General features: G+C 39.4%; 1 protein-coding gene across 4 annotated transcripts in view; it reads right to left on the reverse strand.

Annotated features, from left to right (window-relative positions):
• Positions 1 to 21,901, reverse strand: part of LOC119796101 (glutamate receptor ionotropic, kainate 2) — a 439,480-nt gene that overhangs the window by 230,630 nt on the left and 186,949 nt on the right. For all 4 annotated transcript variants that reach the window (XM_038304508.1, XM_038304507.1, XM_038304505.1 and 1 more), the window contains 2 exons: positions 18,639 to 18,692; positions 9,164 to 9,337 (listed from right to left, as the gene is read on the reverse strand). In XM_038304508.1, coding sequence (XP_038160436.1) covers positions 9,164 to 9,337; positions 18,639 to 18,692 — 228 coding nt within the window. The remainder of the gene's footprint in view (positions 1 to 9,163; positions 9,338 to 18,638; positions 18,693 to 21,901) is intronic.

Below are 21,901 nucleotides of genomic sequence, written 5' to 3' on the forward strand. Positions count from 1 at the left end.
AAACAGACATAGAGCAAGAATCAGGCCAAGATGCTTAAAAAAACAAGGAGAAAAATATTTGCCTCTATGCTTGAAAAGCCTGGGATCTGCTATGAAAAGGTTGGGTTCTGGTTGAAAACTTACAGTAAGGCACACACAGAGATGCACGGAAATCCACGAGTTTTCCCTCCTGATTTCTGAATTAGTATATCTGCCAGAGACAATACCATTTGCCTTAAGGTGGTATCTGTATTGTTAAAGATATGCTCTGTGTCTGCACCCTGATGCTATATCTCTCTGGCTCTTTTCCTTGAAAAGGGATCACTCAGGAAAAACTCTTTAAATAACACCTCATAACTTATATGTATTAAATAACCAGGAGACAGGACGACATATTCTGATAGAAATAGTAATCTGACTCAGATCAGAGAAACTGCTTAGAATGTACAGAAGGCAGCTGCTCACCTCTGGGCTCACCTCACAGGAAATGGCCCTGATTAACAGTTAAAGAGGCATTTTATACATCTCCATTCTGCCACATCGTCATATTTCAATTCATACATGTTAGCAGATGATTAAACATCCGTGGCTCTAGCCTTATCAAAATAGGACGCCGCTCTCATTCCATTTCCAAATCTTTGCCACGTGCAGAATGAAGATTATAACTGTATATCCAGACAGAGGAACCGTCCTAATTAGATTAAAACATCAGTTCTGATGCGCAACAGGCAGCCCATACCAGGATGTAATAAACTCACACATCTTCAATGATAATTATCCATTACTAATGTTGAACTATCATAAACTCATCTCTACGTGAGAGTATGTTGTGTGAATGTGCACAGAAACTTGAGATCAGAATAATGTCAGAAAAGGAACTCAGAAAAACTGTTAAAAGGCTTTTTAGTCCTGTAAAGTCGAGGCTTGAACTGTTTTGATGCCATGCCTTTATTAAAACCCTCCTTAAAGTGATATTACCTATGATTTATCCATCTGTCTTTGCTGGAAAACAAGCAGCCATGACAGTCCAGCAGAGTTTTTAACAAACTTTTTTAACCTTGCTGTGCCAGCAGTGGAAAGAAACAGGCACTTTCTCGTATCGGGGTCTTCGGTTTCATTTAAGCAGCTCTTTAAACAGCTGGGCAGATGTGTTTGATTAAATTTCAGCAGACAACTAGGTCTCGAATATCTGACATTTGGCCTCCAGAGGTGTGCCACTTAGTTCAGCCTTCAGGAGCTGTGTGATACAGTGAATTCATCAAGTCAAGGGCGTAGGAATATGTTTACAATTGGGGGGGACACATGTCAGAAATCTGAGATTCGTAAATATTCAACAGAAACATATCTTAAGTACGCTACTTAAAAAAAGGCTATTTAATCTTTTACTTTATTCCTTTATAAATGTGTTTGCAAAAATAATGCATTTAAAATTAATATAATGCATTTGTTCATAAGATGTGAGCATATCACCAAACAAAATGACTGGAGTCTTTTATTAAGCAAAGGGAGATGTCTTTCAAGGGCTTCAGCCCTTGGCATATTTAGTGTCCGCATACGCACTAGAAAATCAAATATTTCAGTTTGATTCAAAACAATTCAGTAGGCCACACAAGTGCAAAGTTTGATATGTTTTATTTAGTCAAACTTGCAATAATGGTCAAAAATGAATTTATATAGGTTGACTGACAGAGGGAGCTGACAGTGTGTTGAAGAATTATGGACAGGGCGCTTTGAAGCATCTGGTTCAAAAACGCATTATCAACCTTTGGTAGAAATCCATCTATCCTTCCATTTTCTGTACACCCTGTCCCTTAGTGGGGTCGGGAGGTGCTGGTGCGGGGTCCACCCTAGACAGGTGGCCAGTCTGTCCAGACCTTTGGTAGAAGCCTTTAATTCCAATTTGCAGTACAGAACAGAGAAAACTACAGAGTTGTCAATGTTGTGTTAATCTGTTTATAGTGTAAAAAGAGGAGCCAGCAGTTTATTTGAGGAAATAAAGATGCAGAAGTTAATTAGTTGGTTAATTAGTGGTTGTGCAGCAGTCCGCTGCACGACCAATGCGGCCGCCGCTGCTAAGAATTAGAATTAATTCTCCCTGTGGTTTTAACTAACGATCAGGAGCGCGGCAGGTATAACATAGGTAGGTATAACAGGTATAACAACATCTGTCCATTTCGGCGAATCAAAATCACGCAAAAAATAAAAAATCCTCGTAAAACGCACGCCCAGACCGGGCTAATTTCAACACAAGTTGTGTTAGGTGACTGTTACTCACACTGACGTTTCTCTTTTAAAAAAATCTGAGTAAGTCCTACTGCTGTTTCAGCCTTTTAGTTGGTGGTGGCATTGTACTGAAATGAGATATAAAAAAATATATATAAAAAAACATTTTGGCTAGCGTGGCAAACGTCTAGAGAAAGTTAGCAGTTAAATATTGGATGAGTGATCAGCCCAAGACTACGGAAGAGGATTAGGGCCACTGGAAAAAAAAAAAGTTAAGTGATTTTTACATTTTATTTCAGTTTAATACGGGAAAAAAGTCATAATTCTGACTTTTATTTTTTTTAGAATTAAGACTTTTTTTCTCAGAATTCTGACTTTAATCTCAGAATTCAGACTTTTTTTTCTCAGAATTCTGACTTTTTTTCTCAGAATTTTGGATCTTAATGTAGATGGGCACCATGAAGGCAGAGATGTGGAGCACTCAGCTTCACTGACAAAGAAGTGAGTTGTTTGAGAGAGCCAGTGACACATTGGTGGAAAATGACAGAATTAGGCAACTTTTTACGTGCCCGAGGGGTCCCCTCATTAATGGAGGAGCAGAAGGTCATTAAAACAAGAGAGCTAGTCTCTAAAAGAGACATGGCTATGGCTTGATGCTAACATGTTTGTTGTTAAACATACTTTTGTTATATTACATTTGTGTTGTGTTTTCCAAATAGTGTAGAAAATTAATGGTGGGTTTATAATGTTTACCTTTTATGAACAGGACAGGAAGCAGAGAAGTGTAGCATTACCTCCAACTAGTTAAACTCATAATTATGAAGTTATTCAACAAATTCCTCAAGTAAAAAAGTGCAACTTTTTTATTTATTTATTTTGTTTTACCAGATTTGTTGATTAATTTCAAAATTTTGTATTCCTCCCAAATTTCCAAATCGGAAGAATTTTTTAAACCAATATCTACATTATTTAACATTTAGTTAATGTTTTAGCAGTACTTCCTGTTATATTTCTTTATACGTATATTTTACATTTTCTTGCACAGCAAGCTCAGCAGATTTGAAATTGTGTGCTTGAAATTGATTAGAAATATTAATCATCTTTCAGATTTCTGAGAAAAAAGTCAGAATTCTGAGATTAAAGTCAGAATTCTGACTTTTCCCCCCATGTTAAACTAAACAAAAAAAATGTAAACATCAGTTAACCTTTTTTTTTCAGTGGCCCTAATCCTCTTCCTACATACGACGGAGTATTAGGGCCATACATGAAGAGAAAAAATATTTTTGCCGTGACGAGATTAAACTCGACATGTCGACTTTAAAGTCGACATGTCGACATTAAACTCAACATTTCGAGAATAAAGTTAAAATGTCACGTTGAGTTTAATCTCGCCCTGTCGACTTTAAACTCGCCATTTCGAGAATAAAGTTGAAATGTCATGTTGAGTTTAATCTCGACGTGTCGACAATAAAGTTTAAATTAGTTCAAGAGAGCCAACCGCTGCACAGGATACATGCACAGAATCCTATACAGTTGCAGCACGTCAAAGACTACCTTCACTCTTAAAACGGAGACTGCAGCTGTGGAGCGCGGTTGCTCTTTTCTCCAAACTTTGGAATGTCGAGATTAAAGTCGCCACGATATTTCAACTTTATTCTCGAAATGGCGAGTTTAAAGTCGACACGTCGAGATTAAACTCAACATGACATTTCAACTTTATTCTCAAAATGTTGAGTTTAATCTCGTCATGGCAAAAATATTTTTTCTCTTCATGTGTGGCCCTAATACTCCGTCGTACCTACAAGACTAAGATGCCTAAACCAAAAAGATTGTTTCTATACATGAAAGTTAACTGACAACAAGACGTTATAAATAGGCAATATTCATAGCAGCATTCCCGACAGACCATTTTACCTCATTAACAAGTTTCTGACTTTCTGTATCGCTGTTTCCCTCCTTTCTGAGTGCTCAAACACTCAGCAGTTCAGAGAGGGGAGGGGGAGTACAGTGACATAACGCTATGCTGCGCCTTCAAAATAAAAGCACGATAGTTAAAAAATTGTCAAAATCTAATATTTTGCGGTACAATTTTTGGGGGGGACATATCCACCTGGCTTTTATATTGGGGGGGACATGTCCCCCCCGTCCCCCCCGCTTCCTACGCCGCTGCATCAAGTGTTTATCCTCCATGGAATAAAACAACTTATATTCTATACAAATTAATACTGCATAGACTTGAAGGCATTATTTAATCATATGTTTACGAATAGGAGACTTTTAAACCTTAGGTGACCTTTAATTATTTAAGCTGTAAAAATCTCAACAGAAAATAGGGATCAGCACAAAAAAACTCACAGAAATACACTGAAAAAAATATATAATGCAAAAATCTTTTGGCATCTACTTAATTTATTTACTGCATTTACTTAATAATATTTAGGTAAATTTTTTTATGCCAACATGAAAAAATTGTGTTACAGTAACTAAATATCAATAGATAACTGCTAACAGTTGCATTACGTTAAGCTGAAAAAAGCTAAAATAGCTGAGTTAGTTGCTTTGTCTAAAATCTTCCATCAACATTGTTTTCATCAGGATGACCTGATGGAGCGTTCAGTAAAAGATCTCAAAACAATCTGTCATTCCAACTATAAACATGAATACTTTTTGTTTGGAAGTATTTAGGTTCTAACGTATTTAAAGTAAAAGTCCAGTCATTTCAGAATTTAAACATCTGAAACTTCTTTAAACATGAAATGATTCCATCCTGTTCAATAAATGATCAGTGTTTTTAATTCAGAGTAATTTTCATGTGAATGTGCTTTACTGGAGGCATCCATGTTTGTCAAAGAACACTACTGCCACCTACTGGTAGTGCGGTATCGGCTGTTGATCAAGTCCCAGTGCTGTATCTGGTGTTTGTCACAACGCGCTATTATCCAAGTCATCTTGAAAACATTCTTCTTCCAAATGTTGGCTACATATTACGGGTTTTTTCTCTGGCCAGAAGTTCGATGGCAAATCCTCCCTCTTCAAGTTGGCGATCCAACGACCAACCCGTCCGTGGAGGATCAGGAATCAGAAAGGTGGAATAACTCTTTTTTTTCACTTTTCCCCGATGTATTCCAGCATCCAGCTGCCATGCACGTGGGCATTGTCAGTTTCACTATAGCTCTGGTGAATTTCAATGGTGAAGTCCTCTGGAAATCTTCAATAATTGTTGTTGATTGCAGATGTGTCTAGTAGTTCCCATTGATTTAGCTTGGAAAGCGGGGAGAATGGCGCTAGGCTTACCGCACCGTGACGTCACTGCTGGAAGATGGCAGGAGGGAGGGGCTACTATATTTGGGCAAAAATGGCCGCTCCCAGACTCAGTGATTGCAACGGAAATTATTGCTTTTATTTTTTTACTTAACCCTAATTAACCAAAAATTCATAAAATTTCTATGTAAATATTAGTTTTAGGTATAATAATAATCGATTGATTATTTCTTGCTGACCGGACTTTTCCTTTAAGTATTGCTGATAGAGTTTGTAGCAAATAATCATTTCCCTCTGGAAGTGCAGCGTACTGTTTATACAGTCACCAAATGAAGCTGTTACTCAAACAGTTACGGAGGCTTTCAGCCTGTCAATATGCATTGGCCAAAGACTGGTTACAGCCGTCCAATGAATCAATCCTTACCTTCAGACTCATGTGCCATCAGGTCAGTAACGAGCAGAGTCTCCACTCCTATAAATCTTTGCTTGTCATTGATACAAACAAATAGCCAGCGAGGCTCAGCTTGAGCAGACTTCAGACACAAAGCGTCAAATATAACAAAGCCATTTCCTCCCTTTATTGAACCCAAACTGACCCTGACTGGATGCAGGAGCTCCGGTTCACAGCTATTAGCCAAGAAGGTACCTGCAGTTTCTGCATTTAAAAAATGTCCTGCTCTTACAGACACAGTCCATTTCAGGTCTCAAGTGGGAAACCATTGATTGAGCCACAAATCTAACAAAAGAAGCTTAGACTGAATAACACCCACTCTCCGAGATCAATCCGGAAACATGACTCAGCGTGATATTGCTCTTTTGGTATAAAAAAAGGGATCTGCTACTCCCCTGGGGCAAGTCAGAGTTTTTTAATCAGCAGCCAACATGTTGCTGCTGCTGCTGGCAGCACTTCCAACTGGAATCAGACCAAGCAGTCTAACATTTAACACCTCAACAGCCGTAGTGGGAATAAAACACCAGAACTCCAAGTCTCCCCTCTCCCACTCACTATCCTTCTTCTTTTCATCCACCCCACCACCCATTTCCCATCTCTGGTCCCTCCATTTATTGCTCTTTTTTTTGCCTTCGCATGCTATGTCTCTGGTGGGTTGACATTTTTGGCCGAGCTCCCAGATAAGAGAGTGGTATGAAAGCAGTGTGGTGGAACAGTTATTATAGGCAGCATGCTCTGATCAGGGAGGTTTGAGATCCCAGTGACAAAGACTCCTCTTATCACACGCAGGACTAATTTGGAACGAGGGGCGCTGAGGCTTTGCATCAGACCCCCCCACCCCCACCCACGCCGTAAGTTCAGGTTTACAGTCAGAAAAGCCTCTGCATATTTATCCTGCTGGTTTGGAGGTGTAGAAACTTGGTAAACTTGAAGGTTTTATAGAGTCACACTTCGTACAGAAACATTTCACAAAATATTTTCATTCCCAAAAACAAACCCCTCAGTCTTCTCCCCATTTTGCAGCTGTTTGGTTTCTGCCCACAGCAGCAAGCTCTCCACATCAGTCCAGTCGAGGCGAGGCGAGCACCCATTTGCACGCAGCTTTGTTTCCTGTCACAATCACTCTGTATTTAACCACAAACATTTTAATGCTTTAGAAATAAATAATTGTGTTTTTTTTTTATTTGTCATTCTTTCTTACTAAACTGCCAGCATCCTGAAAAAGCTTTTTATGGGTTTTAATTTCATCTTCAAGCTTTTTATTAGATCATTTGTCTTTATTTTGCGCCCTTTATAAGCTAAACATTTAAAAAGGCAAAGAAGATTTTCACTGCATTTGACACATCTGCCTACTTTTAAGGCTAGGCTTAAAACTTTCCTTTTTGATAAAGCTTCTAGTTAGAGTGGCTCAGGTTATCCTGAGCTATCTCTATAGTTCTGCTGCTATAGGCTTAGACTGCTGGAGGACATAGGGACCCCTTTTTCATCATTCTGCTTCATTCTATCTCTATTCTCCCACTCTGCAGAATCTGTTAGTTCAATCTCTAACGTTCTGCTCTCTCTGCTTTTTCTCATAGTAGCTTCATCTGGTCTGTTCCTGTTTGGCTGTGACTCCATTCTGGAGAGAAATATCAGCTGTGCTGCTGCCATCAACACCTTTGTTTCTAGATGTTGGAGCTTGGCCTGTTTTCCAGTGTAGTCCTGTTTCTCTGACTGTGACTAACTGGATGTGCTCTCTTCATCCTCTGACATGGGAGCTGCCTTGGAGCTCGTCTGCCTGGCTGTGTGTTTCCTGGACGGGGCCGCCTATTACAGCTGCTTTTTGTATCTCTGCTTCTGTCTCCTTGAACCCCAGTCGGCCTCGGCAGATGGCCGCTCACACTGAGCCTGGTTCTGCTGGAGGTTTCTTCCTGTTAAAAGGGAGTTTTTCCTCTCCACTGTCGCTACAAGCATGCTTAGTCTGAGGGATTGTATTTGAGTCAATGAGTCGATGCAATCAGCTGGTTTTCCTTAGATAGAAAACTTTGTATCAATCTGACTGTATGATCTGGTTGAACTGTAAAGTGCCTTGAGATGACATGTGTTGTGAATTTGGCGCTATATAAATAAACTGAATTGAATTGAAATAGAATTTTGGAATTTTGGTTTTTGTATTCTAAACATTTGTTCTCAGGCTCGGATGTTAAAACCCAACAGAAACTGGTTTTGTTTTAGTGTTTCTCTTCTTTAACATTGTGTAAAATGTCTAATTTCCACTTATTGGAGAAAACAAAAAAACAAAAAAACAGATACTTTATTAATTGAATCTGCCATTTGGGATTAAACATTCAGAAAATTTCTGAAAACCTATTAACTATTGTGAGCTCAAAAGTCAAAAAATCCCTTTATTAGATGTAGATATTAAAATGATTGACTGACGTTAACTCCGAATCAAATTAAATCAATGTGTTTGATAATATATAGAAAATGTAATAACTATAGAACTAAGTCAAATTAAAATTAATTATGCAGTTTAAATCCTTAAATAAATGTAGTAAAGGATCTTTGTTTTTATATCGGGGGATGCTACCTCTGCTTCCTGCCTTTCCTTCCCAGCCTGGCCCTAACATCGTCCCCTTAGGGCATCACTAAGAGCGCCGCATCAATCACTTCACTCCAACCAATCATTGCAGAGCAAATATATTTAGAATCAACTTATCAAACTCACAATAAAAAATCTGTTGCACACAACAAGGTTTGGATTCTGACTTTGAAAAGGATGATTATAAGCATAGATTTATAATTTATGCAAACACTAAGAGGAAGTGGGCGGAGCTCCGTAGTACAGAGGAGCAGATCCCTGAAATCTCTTTTTTCTTCCCAGCTCTATGGCTGCCATCTTCTTTATTGTTTTCATACCTTTCTTGGTTAAGAAGAAAAGAGAGATCATGTGCTGTTAGTGGGATTTTAATAAATACACAGAAATGTGATCAAACTATGGAAACTAATGGAGTATGATGTTTGCTCTGTAAAAATTATTGTGGAGCTTATTGTGGAGCTCCTTTTCATCTAAATTCACAATCGGACACATGTGCAGTTTCAGGTTTTGCAAACATTTATTCCTAACCACCACCAGTTTTGTGCATCTATCCCAGAATGCGTTAATCTGGTCTTCCTTTTTCAGGAATAGAACAGTTTAAAGTTGGAACACAGCTTGACTCCCATGATGCAAATCTGTCAGCGTTACAGATTCATTTTCAGCAAACTTACAGTCATGAAGCCGTCCAGTAGACCAGAGTCAGGTTTTGGTGGAGCCTGTAGTCTCTCCATGGACCATTTCTCTATGATTGACGTGACTTGGCTGTTTTCTGTGTTTAGGATTCTAAATCCCGTCATGTTCACACCACTGTATCGGTAAGGCTCCACATCCAGTGCGAACAGATCCTGGAAAGAAAAAGAAACAGGTGAAGATCAGTGTTTGAGCCACAGACCTGCCTTGGAAAACACATTGCTTTATGACATGTTTCCTAGCTAACATTAACACTTTGGTACACTGATGTCACATTTAGGACATTAAGTTACGATGGCCTTGCCTCTTGCCCTGCAAATACATACATGTACATCAAATACAAAAATTACCGAAAACCAAAACATTTGACTAACAGCAAAAAGCAGCTGCTGTTAGGAATCCAGTTTGTGTGGGTTGTGCTTTTGTTTGTTGTCCCTCCACCACCAGGTGGCGCCTGGTTCTCGTCGGCCTTCTCACACACCTGCGATTGGTTGCCTCATTGCCGGAGGACTCTTAAGCTGCTGACTGTCACTACCTCGACGCCAGAGTGTTTGCCAGTTTTGGTTCTCTAGCCAAGCTGAGTTTTGCTGAGTCAAACTGAGTTTTTGTCATCTGAGTCTTAACCTTGTTGTTTCTTTTTGTCTTTGCCTCTCGGCAGGAAGTCATCCTGCAAACTGGATGTTTTGGACCTTCTCCCCCCTGGAAGGATTCTCTGAGCATCAAACTGAGCTGAGGATTCAAACTGGTGGTTTGGATCTACTTTTCCCCAAGAATTGTTTGGGCATCTCTCTGAGCAGGGGATTCATCTCCACAAGAAACCGTTCAAGTACCGCCGGAAAACTAAGTGACAGGTCAGCTCCTCCATTCCTCAAGGAAAAACCGCAATCTGGGAAAACCCTGTCCGCCCTCTAATGAACAAGTCATTCACTGGAACAACCCACACCGACTGGATTCAACAAGAGACACCTTTTTCTGGAAACGTGAGTCCTGTTGCCTTTATTCCCTTCTTCAAATCGAAGACACAAATTTCCCACTGAGCCTGAACTAACAGCAGAATCTTCCCCTTCATTTTTCAGTCCCGGTTTGACAGTGTTCAGAGCAGCACTGGACTCCTCTCTACCAACTCACAATAAAACCTGTTAAACTTTTCCCTGGTCTCTCTGTTTGGTCTTCTCCGTGTGGGTCAGAGCTTTAGATAAAATCATGACAGCTGCCTGGAAAAAATCCTGCATACTAGCTTTGCAGAACAGAGAGACCACAGGGGGGATTTATCAACACATGGCACGAAACCATGTAAGTTAGCGAACATACAACTTTCCACTATGGAGCGCCACTTTCAGCTCTCCTTAACTTGCAGTTTTTTGTTACTTCGCCATTTATTCTTTTCATGTGTTTTGTGTGTTAGCATCATTTGTTCCCCATTTATATCCGTTTGAAGCCTTTCTTCTTTGCTTGATTGTTAGTCTTAGTCTGTTTTATTGTCTATATTGGCAGCACATTTCCTATTTATTGGGTATTTGCACATTTAGTGCTTTTCATTCTCATCCACCACATAAAGGAGATTGCTGATTTATTCTGAACTGATTTGCATGGATTCCACTTCATAAGGAAGTTTCTCTCTAAGAGAGAAGCCCGGGCCTTGGCCACTAAAAGGGACTGAAGTTAAAAGTTTCAGAATAGTTGGACATGTTTTGCTGTCAGTGAAAGATTATAAATTTATCTCCCAGACAGTGTAAAGAGATTTTACTCCAGTTGTTATTCTCAGAGTGCATCTTCAACAGCATCTAAAAATCTACCTTTTGTCTAATTATGTAAATTTCTTTTGTTCATTTTTTCTTAATTAATGTAAATGCTTGTTTTAGTCAAAGTGCGGCATTCAGTTCTTTAGGGAAAATTAAATGTATTATTTTTATTTTATTCTTTCCAATCTGTTCTATTTGCAAACTACATGAGAAAACTGATGGAAATGTGTGAAATCTGCCACCTTTGCAGCATCGAATCACATTCTCGTTTTAGAGCATTGTTCCTTTCTGAAAGAAAATGGCTTTCAGTTCGAAATGGCAACATAATCATACTTATAGAAGCTGGTTTGGCATTTTTCACATTTTAATCCACCCTCCTCATTCAAATGAGCTCAAATAGATTTTTTCTTAAGACATTGAGTGGGAGAAAACATGTTTAATCTTTTCTAAGTGAAACATTGTTTATTACTTTACTTAGGCCAACAATTTTATATTGGTTACAGTATGGGGACGACATACCAACTTTGGGAAACCAAAGACCACTGCTGAAGGTGGCTACCAAAGGCTGATAAAACCCAGCTGATCACTTCCAAATGTCTTCCAACACACATCAGGACATGACAGCCTATTACTGATAACTGATCAATACAGTTTTAAGGGGCAGAAGAACAAAAGGAGAGCAAAGCAGGAGCAGAAGTCTGGCAGCAGAACGGCTGCCATATGTGGCCTCAGTATGACGTGGTTGTTCAGTGTGCCTGAAGAATCAAGCTTTCAGTTCAGGACTCTGCCAAACACAACGATTGGATATAATGAGAGACCCCCCCTTAAGATTTTGTATATCATCTCTTAGAAAACACCAGAGGGATGTTTAATTATCTTGCAGATTCTCTTCCCTGTGAAATACACGCTAAAACAAAGCAGTCAGTTTCTTTACTTCAAGATAATAAGGCAAATTTATTTTATTCTGATAAACCTAAAAAAAAGAAACCTACAAAAATATAAAGAAAGTTTTTAATTTGGTGGAAAGCAGGAAAGGCTAAAGATTAGATATGATGAATATTAGTCAGTCTCAAACTTCTGTTTCATTTCACCACTAACTGGAACTGATTACTAAGTTTTGGCTAAGGATTCAAAAAGGTCCTTCCACTACTTTCGAAGGCTGTCCACTTCGCCTAACGTGGACAGCGTCAATTGTAACGGGCTAGCAACCTGACAATTGACACACAAAGCAGGCAATAGTTACCAACTTCTCTCTGTTGTTCTGGGAAATAAGTTCCCAGAACAACAGAGGTCAATAGAGGCCAATTTTTGGACCAATAACCAGAGATGGCAAAAGTACTCACTTTCTGTACTCGAGTAAAAGTAGATACTTGTGTTAAAAAATACTCTGGTAAAAGTGGAAGTACTGATTAAACTTCTTTACTCAAGTAAAAGTAACAAAGTACAGGCTTGTAAATTTACTTAAAGTATAAAAGTAAAAGTAGAAACCACTTTTTTCATGCCGTTGCCTACATTTTAAATGGATGTCTGCCAATAGGACTAGATCTCCGTTGTGTTCATTTTCAATCATCTCGTCGTCCATGCTACTATGCTAACGCCACCGCCACCAAGCTGCAATGATTTGCCGCCAATGAATACCACCGAATCTGTTGATTCATCTTGTAGCGGTGCGTCAAATGCAACGTAGATTCCCATCCAATTAGATTGAATTTGGTATTGATGACGTGAAAAATAATAACGGTAACTCCATTGAAATGATTCAAAACTAAAGTAACGAGCCAAATTTTTCAAATGTAAGGAGTAGAAAGTACAGATATTTGTGTAAAAATATAAGGAGTAGAAGTAAAAAGTCGCCATAAAAATAAGTAGTAAAGTAAAGTAAAAATATCAGAAAAATCTACTTAAGTACAGTAAGGAAGTATTTGTACTTTGTTACTTCCCATCTCTGCCAATAACCTAGCCATAGTTAAATATTGATTGGCAACTGTGCCTTGAACAGTGTTAAGTCTTTCTACAGGGTTTGTGGACGGGTTGTGTATAAGATATACATGATCAGTCTTGAGAGGAAAAATCTGGAAACCTGTCAGTTGAAGAAAAGGTGTTGAAAAAAGTCTGCAGGGATTTTTATTGGAAAGGTCTGAGCCTCTAGTTTCCAATTAGGGGATGTGGCTAGAAATGAATACCTGCTGTTGCATTACTCCCGCAGAAGTTGGGTGGCATTTTAAATCTCATTAAATCTTTATAAAACAAAAGATATTTTTGAAAAAAATAATTTTGAAGCATGTTTTAGAAGACTTAAAGCCCCCTTTGAAAGGCATGTGGATGAAAAACCATGTGACTGTGTTTGGGCCGTTTCTATAAATAGATCAACATGAGCAGGTGTCAGTTGGGCCCTGTACCGAGCCTGCGGGGCTTAAGGGGTTAAGTCTCTGCACTCTGCTGCCAGTGGCCTTCAGGGCTGCCAAACCTCAAAGTTACAGGTCTAGCGCCTCTAGTGGCTATAAATTACACAAGCATTTGATTCCCCTCAAGTTTGAATAAAATACGGTTACATATCAGTTTATGTGGGTCAGTGGTGTCAAAAGTACCCACATTTGTTACTTAAGTCGAAGTATAGATACTGTAGTATAAAAACACTCTGGTAAAAGTTGAAGTATCAAGTTGACCTCTTTACTCAAGTAAAAGTGAAAAAGTATGTGCTCCAAAAACTACTTAAAGTATAAAAGTATAAAGTAACCTTTAAGAAAAACGCCAGATGCCAATATATGAATTGAAAGCTCAATTTTTCGACTATTTCAAAAAATTCTTTGAGCCAGGGCCAAGGATGAGGGAGGTCTTGTTGGTCTCCGACTCCATATCTAGATACGCTCTTGCCTGTGTCCGACCTTTCAGACATTTAGACATCTTTTTCTGAATCCGACATTGTAGCATGGCATAGCGATTCACGTTAGCAGTTTGAAGAACACCTGCTTGCTTCTGATGATTTCCTTTAGCTAACCAATGAGCATTATATGACTCATCCATGGCATGAAATATATATTTATAAACATTAAACCAGGGGTAACTAATAAAAAATCAGTGGGGTCTGAATAAAGAAAATCAACCAGTAAATGTCCGGAGACATTTTTAATGATCTGTTACCTTAAACAGAATTTAACACTGAAATAAAATGACGTATTTATGCATTCATGTTATTTATTGAATAAAAAAAAAAAGATAAAAAAAATAAACATAGAAATTGCCAAATAGTGCATCCTGTTCTATCTGAGAGGAGTTTACACTTGTATGACTGTATTCCTGTATATCCATCAGTAGTTAAAGGACAAATGTCAGCAAATGCAAACTCTGCCTGTAAAACAATGACAGCGCAATTGTCGCTGTACGATCTGAAGCCTCATTTGGAGCTTTTAAACTGGCTTTTGCAAAACTTTGATAATTTGCTGCTGTAATATTATAGATTTTTTAGAATAAAAAGCTAGCAGATGTGCATAATCAAAAAATAACAGAAATAGAGTTATAGAGCATTCAGTATTATAAGAAAGCCCACACTGTTTCTGAATAAATACATTATTGTATGAGTTAAGTTCCGTTAATGTCTCTTTCCTTGTAAGTATGAAATGTCCCATGCTCTTGAATGCACCATAGCTGTCTGACGCTCGTGAATGCATCACACTGGTCTGTGTAGATGCGCGTTTGATTTTCAGCTGAAGACAAAGCTTTGCAGTTTTAAAACCCACGTCGGATAATCACTGTTTATTGTTGTGTGTGAATAACAAGAGACTACAACAAATAAATCAGCTTTACCTCGGACACAATCTTTGGATTTAATGTTGTTCATAACATCGCAGTCCGCTAATCCGTGACCTGTGCTTTAAACCGAAGCCAAGAGTAACGAGTAACGTTTGTTTTAAAAATGTAAGGAATAGAAAGTAAAGATACTTGTGTGAAAATGTAATGAGTAGAAGTCAAAAGTAGGAGGAAAAATAAGTAATGGAGTAAAGTACTGATAACTAAAAAGTGTACTTAAGTACAGTAACGAAGTATTTGTACTTCGTTACTTGACACCTCTGATGTGGGTAAATATTGTTCCACTCTTTGGTTTGCTGGTGAAGATTCTGAGTCATCCAGGTCAGAGTCATTCAAAAAGAGTAAAAAAAAAAAAAAAAAACATCCAACAAAGTCCAGTGGATTATTATTTTAACTTTTTTGGAATACTCTTTGGTTTGTTGCTTTCATTAAAAAAATTTCTGTGGCTGCCAGAAAACAATGCACTGCAGCTTTTCATTGTGTTTAGGCACATCTTATGGACGAGGCCCCGGATGAGAGTAAAGCATGAATTAAATGTAATATTAAATATCTGGAAGAAAAGCAAAGCAAAAATAATTAAACTTTAGAAAATCTTTCTCACCAACTTAGCCCTAAACAACAAAACCATAAGATTTGAGGATCAGAGGAGGTTTGAAGTCACGCTAATAGTCAGAGGGTCTCTGCTTTTGTCTTTGCTTTGATGTAAATTAGGATCTACATTTACAGGGATTTTTGTTTTTAATCTTTGCTTCTGTTTCCAAGCGCAGCACATTAAACTTATATTTGCTTTGAGTCTATTTCAGAAAGCTACTCAGGGTAAGAAAAAAAGTGATATCATAAAAAAAGGAAAGTTCAAAGTTTCCACTTACTACAATATTAAATCTGAATTGAATAAACTAAGACCGGAGGACGCCGGATTACTATAACATTACTTTCACCAGCTTCTGATGTCTCTTTACAGTAAGTTTTCACTTCAGCTTCCTAATCTTTGAATTTGGGTGATGGTCTCATGACCAATGTGCCTTCCATATTCACCATGCTGTTAGGGCCCCTCGCACACCTTGCTGATTTAGCCAGCCAGCGTCTGCCTGACGTCCCAGAATCTCCTAAAACGCTGGCATATGATTAACTTTCTATGTATTCTTTTATTTTGGGCATATACCTACATAGAGTATTAATAGAGTCCAGAACTTATTTCCAGCAACCACCTAACCTATGCGTAACACACGGCAGCGTAATGCCCTGCCTGCATAAAATTATGTCTTTAATGGTGGTATTAACCTAGCTCCTGTTTACAACCCGGTAAAGAAAGAAGATATAATTTACGTCATTATACAGTAGCTGCAAGTTAGAAACACATTCAGCGCTCGTCTGGAACACGTCAGATAAGTTGATATGTGTTGGAGAGTTCTTGATAAGTTAAGCAGAAGTTATGCACAGTGTTGTGCCTGAACGCGTTCATTGAACGAAAGTTCATGAACTCGTTCATATTTTGGGCGAACGTGAACTGAACGTACTGCATTACTGCCTGATGAACGTTATTGTGAACTCGTTCATTCTGGTGTCTGTGAACGGCACGCTCTCTCAGTTCAGCTCCGTTCAATAGGTTGCCAGATTTCTATAGAGCCCTCCAGGCGAAACCCCTCTAAATCACACCGTAAACAGGCCTTAATATGTAGCGGGAAAAACACCCAATCTGGCAACACCAGCTACCAGCGTCGTAGCCTACAGCCGCGTGCGTCATCTAAACAAAATGCAGCGTGGAAGCCACAGCAGCATGGAGGCGACCGTGGAGGCGACAAAGCAGCAGTATGATCACTTAAAACAGTTTTATGACCAGGTGGTCGTTGAGGATGATGGCAACAATCTTACATTTCTCTGCAAACTTTGCCCGCCGGCTTTCAGTAAAAAAATCCGCACTTCAGTAACCTTAAATTCCTACCTCAGCCTGGTCCCTCAGTTTGTCTTAGTAAAATGTTCTTGAGGGTTTTACTATTCATGTAAACCTGCCTGGTATAATTTTCCAGGATTCCTTTTTAGTATGTACTGAAATGGAATTTCAAATTGAAAAAATTATTAGAATTAAAAAAACATTTGCACCTTAAAGACTACTTTCCTGTTTTTCTTTTAATAATTCCTCATAAAAAAGACCATTCAAGCAGCACATTTTTCCTGATGTTTTTGAGAATATACTGTAGGGGTGAAAGCTGCAGCTGCTACTAGTGTGAAGTGAATGGACAGCAACAAAGCGTTAAAGCAACAATGGGGAAATGCTGTCCCCTCAATGCTAATGTAAACCCTGGTTGGATAAGGATTCAAAACTGGATAGGAAGATGAAATCTGACGCACAGTTTCAGAGTTACAACTGATAAAATAATTGCTGTCTGTGGTTCTACAGTAGGCTATGGTGGAATTGAGCAATATATGAAAAAAAAAAGAACTATGAACTAGTTCGTTTTTTGGAACTGTGAACTTAGTTAAAAATTTTGAATTATGAACTATGAACTGAACTAGTTCATTTTAAAATGTGTGAACTGAACTTTGAACTAGTTCACGTAGAAAGAGAACTTTCCCAACACTGGTTATGCACAAGTTACTCAGAGGTTTAGGATAAACTAGACGCCACGACTGATGAGGAACTGAGACTGAACGGATGTCAACCATCAGATAACTGACCTGGAACTGATGGCCCACATATGGCATATGATGGCATGTGTTGGGAAATTTTCAGCATGCTCAATATTTATTGATCTACTTGCCGTATATCAAAGTGTTTCAGCATAACTCAGCCTGCTCATAACTTATAGAACGTATGCCAGCTACGATATGCCATTTTGCCAGATTGTCCATACATCAGGCATACAGTGGTCTAAATCGTCAAGGTGTGACAGAGCCTTTAGTTGCTATTGTTAATTCTATATTGTATGGAAAGATTTTATATTTCCTCCTCTTTTACTTCTCAGATAATTCATTTTTTTCCCTTTAGCAATAAATAATTTTCATTTTCCTATTTTTGGTTTTACACATTTTAATCAATAAACATATTTTCTTAATTTCTATTGCTTCTATTAATTGTCATGTTGGTCCTTCTTCATCATCCTCTTCCTATCTGTGAATTTATAAAGCTGCCACTGCTTCCCTGACAGCTGTGTTTTCTCTAGTTACATTCACAGTATAACTATTTATTTGTTTGTTTGTGGTCTCACTGGGTACAGTACGCTAGTTTTAGTGTTTGTTGTAATCGGTTTTTCAGGCTTGTTTGTTTGCAACCTTGACTTCTTCCTTAAGATGGACGTGATATTTTCAATTGTTGCACACTGTGCGGCCCAGCGCTCTGATGTGATCTACCTGCTCGCACTGTACGTCTAAAAACCAGGTGGGACTCAGCTCCGCAGTGAGATGGAGCTACTCGGACTATCCGGAAGCCAAACGAGTAGAAGAGGAATATGAAGCTAACTAGACTGAAACGCGCTGCCTTGGCAATTTGTTCAATTTTGTGCTCAAAGCCCTAGTTAAGAATTTGGGAGGAAAAAAAATCAGGATATTGACTTTTTCCCATATTAAACTTAAATAAACAAAAATATCAGTTAACTTTTTGCATTTTTTCCAGCGGCCCAATCCTCCTAATATCAAATTATTACAAAAATGTTTTCTAAAGTACAAATTATTTATATAATTTTGACTGTTTGAAGGTTTGTGTCCATTCATATCTATGTGGAGATACACTGTTATAGAAATGTCAGGGTTTGTCATTTAAACCCTTTCTGAGCTGAAAACATATAGAAAATAAAGAAATAAATATTAAAGAACAGCAGCTTGTTATTTGTTGGGCATGCATTCAATCTGTATTTTGAAGGTGAAAAAAGTTATAAAAAGCAACTGCATCTCTGCCTGGTTCTGTACTCACCAGTGTGGTGAAGATGTAGTGATAATACTCCGTCATCATTCCCATCGCTAGAGCCTAGAACAAAGAGTGACAAAAGGAGAGCACATGAAGCGGAACATTTCTCCATATTTTTGCACACATGAGCACACACACTTACTGGTTTGGTTGTTTGCCTGATCCAATAGCTGTATAACCATGTAATGCGAGAAGGCATATATTTCAGCCCTGCAGCAGCTATAGGCTTAAAGATAAGAGGCAAACACCCACCAAGAAGACAAACAGCCAAAGAAAGAAAAAGACTCAGTGAAGGCAAAAATAAATTTGGCATATATGAGATCATACGGCATGGAGGATTACACTTGATGCCATAGATATAGAGCATCTGGATCATGGGTAAGCAGTAGAGCCCACCCCCACAGCAGCTCTACAACAAGACAGAGTGATTGCCTCAGAATGGTAACTTATTTTTTATTCTCCCGAATTGATTGTATGAAGTTATATGGAATATATCAATCCCAGTAAATCTGCACGGAAACTTAACTGGAGTAGAAGAATCTACCCTTACCCATCTAAAGGAGAGGAGAAAACGCCACTGAACGTGCCAAGAACTTACAATTTCTCTATCTTTAACTGCTTAGATAAGTACATCAGTCTAAAGCCTCTTTCCCACTGAAAATAGCAGGTTAACACATGTTTTTCAATCAAAGGTCGACCCGATAGTCATCATTACTACCCCCGGCTCACACCGACTCCGGTCTTACCGTTGCGGTGCGGTGGGTGCGGCGCCGCAGTGATTCCAAGTCATTAAAAAGACATAAACCTCTCTCACCGGCTGCTGAGCTGTCCGGCTGCGGTTACCGAGACACTCCGGCGCTGCAGAAAATTCCGCAAGAAAGCTATCCTTGCGGCGTGCCGGAGCCCTCCGCAACAAGCTCTCGCAAATATCCTTAGTTGGGCCGTGTTATCGCGTGAAGTTACATGAAGTTACGTGAACTCAAGTGAACCTCTGTTCTCGCGAGTTAAATCTCCGGACCTGTTGCCGGAGCCGCACCGCACCGCAGTCAAAAGGGCGGTGTGAGAGGGGGTGTGCGGGAGCTGCGGTCTCCGTCGGCTCGGTAACCGCACCGGAGCCAGTGTGAGCAAGGGGTTAGGCTCCCTTCCCACTGGCAATAAAAGTTGGTATAACCCTGCGATGGCAGCTGTGTGGCCTTTGTCCCCCTCGGCTGCGTGTCTGATGACATCATCACGCTGGCTTCACGTTGATTATGTCACAAGTGTGACAGAACTCAGGAAAGTTAACAATGGAGAGCAACATGAAAGAAAGCGAGGGTGTAGTCAGTTGCTTTATTGTTTCTCCCTATTATCTGTCTGAATTCCTCTCAGCAGAGCTGCTCCATGTTTACCCAATGGAAACAGAGTTGATTCTGCTTATTAGATCAGAAGCGAATGGCGCGGTGTGTTGATGTCCGTACTTTGCTTTCAAAGGTACCCCATAATTTAGCGGGGCATGCAGATCAGAACCGGGTCGCTTTCCGAGTCGTTTGACCTGGGTAGACTCGCGTCAGCTGGCTGTTCCCACTGCCACTGAAAGCCCATTGTTCCTGGATTTAAACAGGTTTTTCGGCCAGGGGGGAATGGATACAGCTTCCAGATTGCTTCATGGCCCCCATGTAAAAAGCAAGAAGCATGTTTCTAAAGTATTAGGGCATAAAAGACTTTTAGTAACGGTGCAAATACAGCCGATTTTTAAAGATTCTTTAAAACCCATGGAAGCATGAAAAAAGATGCTCTTTTAACGGGCTTTGGGTTTATCATGTCAAACAGTCCAGGTTTATAAAACCATGCAGACGTTCACCATCCTGAAGCTGTCCTTCATAGATCACAGCAGCAGCTCAACATTCAATCACTTGGTTCTGCCTCATGTTCTGCCCACTACCCCTTCACTTTTAACGAGGAATGGTCAACACCAGGACTTGGTGAATGTAAATTAGTATTTAAATGAGCCAGCTCATCAATGCCATCTCATTGTTAACAATGGCAGCCATGGAGAATAGAGGCTTTTCTGTGCCTTTGTACAGTGAGGCGGAATCTGATGTTTTAGTGAGCAGGTAGATCATGTCTGGTTGTAACAGTGGTGTGAAAAACAGAAAGGAAGAGCTGTGAGTGGCAGCAGGTCGACAATCTGATACATCGACTGGTTTGAATTAAACATACCATCCAGGACAGCAGGAGGTAATTCGCTTTGATATCTCCAACCTACAGATTCGTTCGCAGAATGATGTCGATCCTAAACATGGCTGCAGGCACAGAGTTAATTAATTGTTGATTATTTTAAGCACATACCTGCAGGCTACTTCAAGAACCCTTATGAAGATTCCCAACTGTAATTAAACAGGACGGGGGGCACGTTGTCCCCTATTACTGGACCCAGTACAAAGATCAAATAGCAATGCTTTAGGGCACCATTCCTCACTTCTGTTCCTTGATCTCTATTAGATGGGAATCTTTTTCCACACCTGAATCAAGGGGCTGAAACACCTCCTGAAAAGGTTCTTAGACTCGTGCTAATGACCTGGTTATTTGATTTGGGCGTTTTGAAGCAGAGCCACATCTAAAGGGTGGCAGGACAGAGAACCTCAAGGAGCCAAAATCAAGGACCTCACTCCTGGGAGTCTAACATATCAATCAATAAATCAATCAATTAATGTCTTTATTGTCAACTAATATTTACATTGTAATTTTCAGTTTCACTGCCTTTATCTCTGTGATAAGCAGTGATGGGACTAACGGCGTTGAAAGTAACGGCGTTACTAACGCCGTTACCTTGTTTTAGTAACGAGTAATCTAACTAATTACTTTTACTGTAACTATAACGCAGTTACCATTGCAGACACCCCGTTACTGCGCGTTACTCAGGTCGCACAATGAACCTTTTATCATGATAGGACTCGTGCGCAGCTGCGTGAAGCTGACACCCCACCCACGTCAAAAAACTCTGCAAATAGACTGAATGGTTAGTGCAACGTTAGTGCAGATTTGTGCAGAAAAAAATATTGTTTGTGCTACTTTTGTTTAAGAGCTATTAAAGATTTTTTTTTTAGGTCATCCAGAGGTGAGCGCCTTGTCATGAGAGAGGGGAGGATGAGAATGGCTGATGAATAGTGAGATTCCGTCTGTCAGTTGGGTAGGTGGGTGTTTCTGCTGGCGGGTGTTAACGTACAGCACACACAGAGAGATGGAGAGTGAGGATGACTCCAGCAGCAAAACAGCGTTTTCCACATGGA

The sequence above is a fragment of the Cyprinodon tularosa genome, unplaced genomic scaffold, assembly GCF_016077235.1.
Source record: "Cyprinodon tularosa strain WSP-4 unplaced genomic scaffold, ASM1607723v1 ctg535, whole genome shotgun sequence".
Lineage (NCBI taxonomy): Eukaryota > Metazoa > Chordata > Actinopteri > Cyprinodontiformes > Cyprinodontidae > Cyprinodon > Cyprinodon tularosa.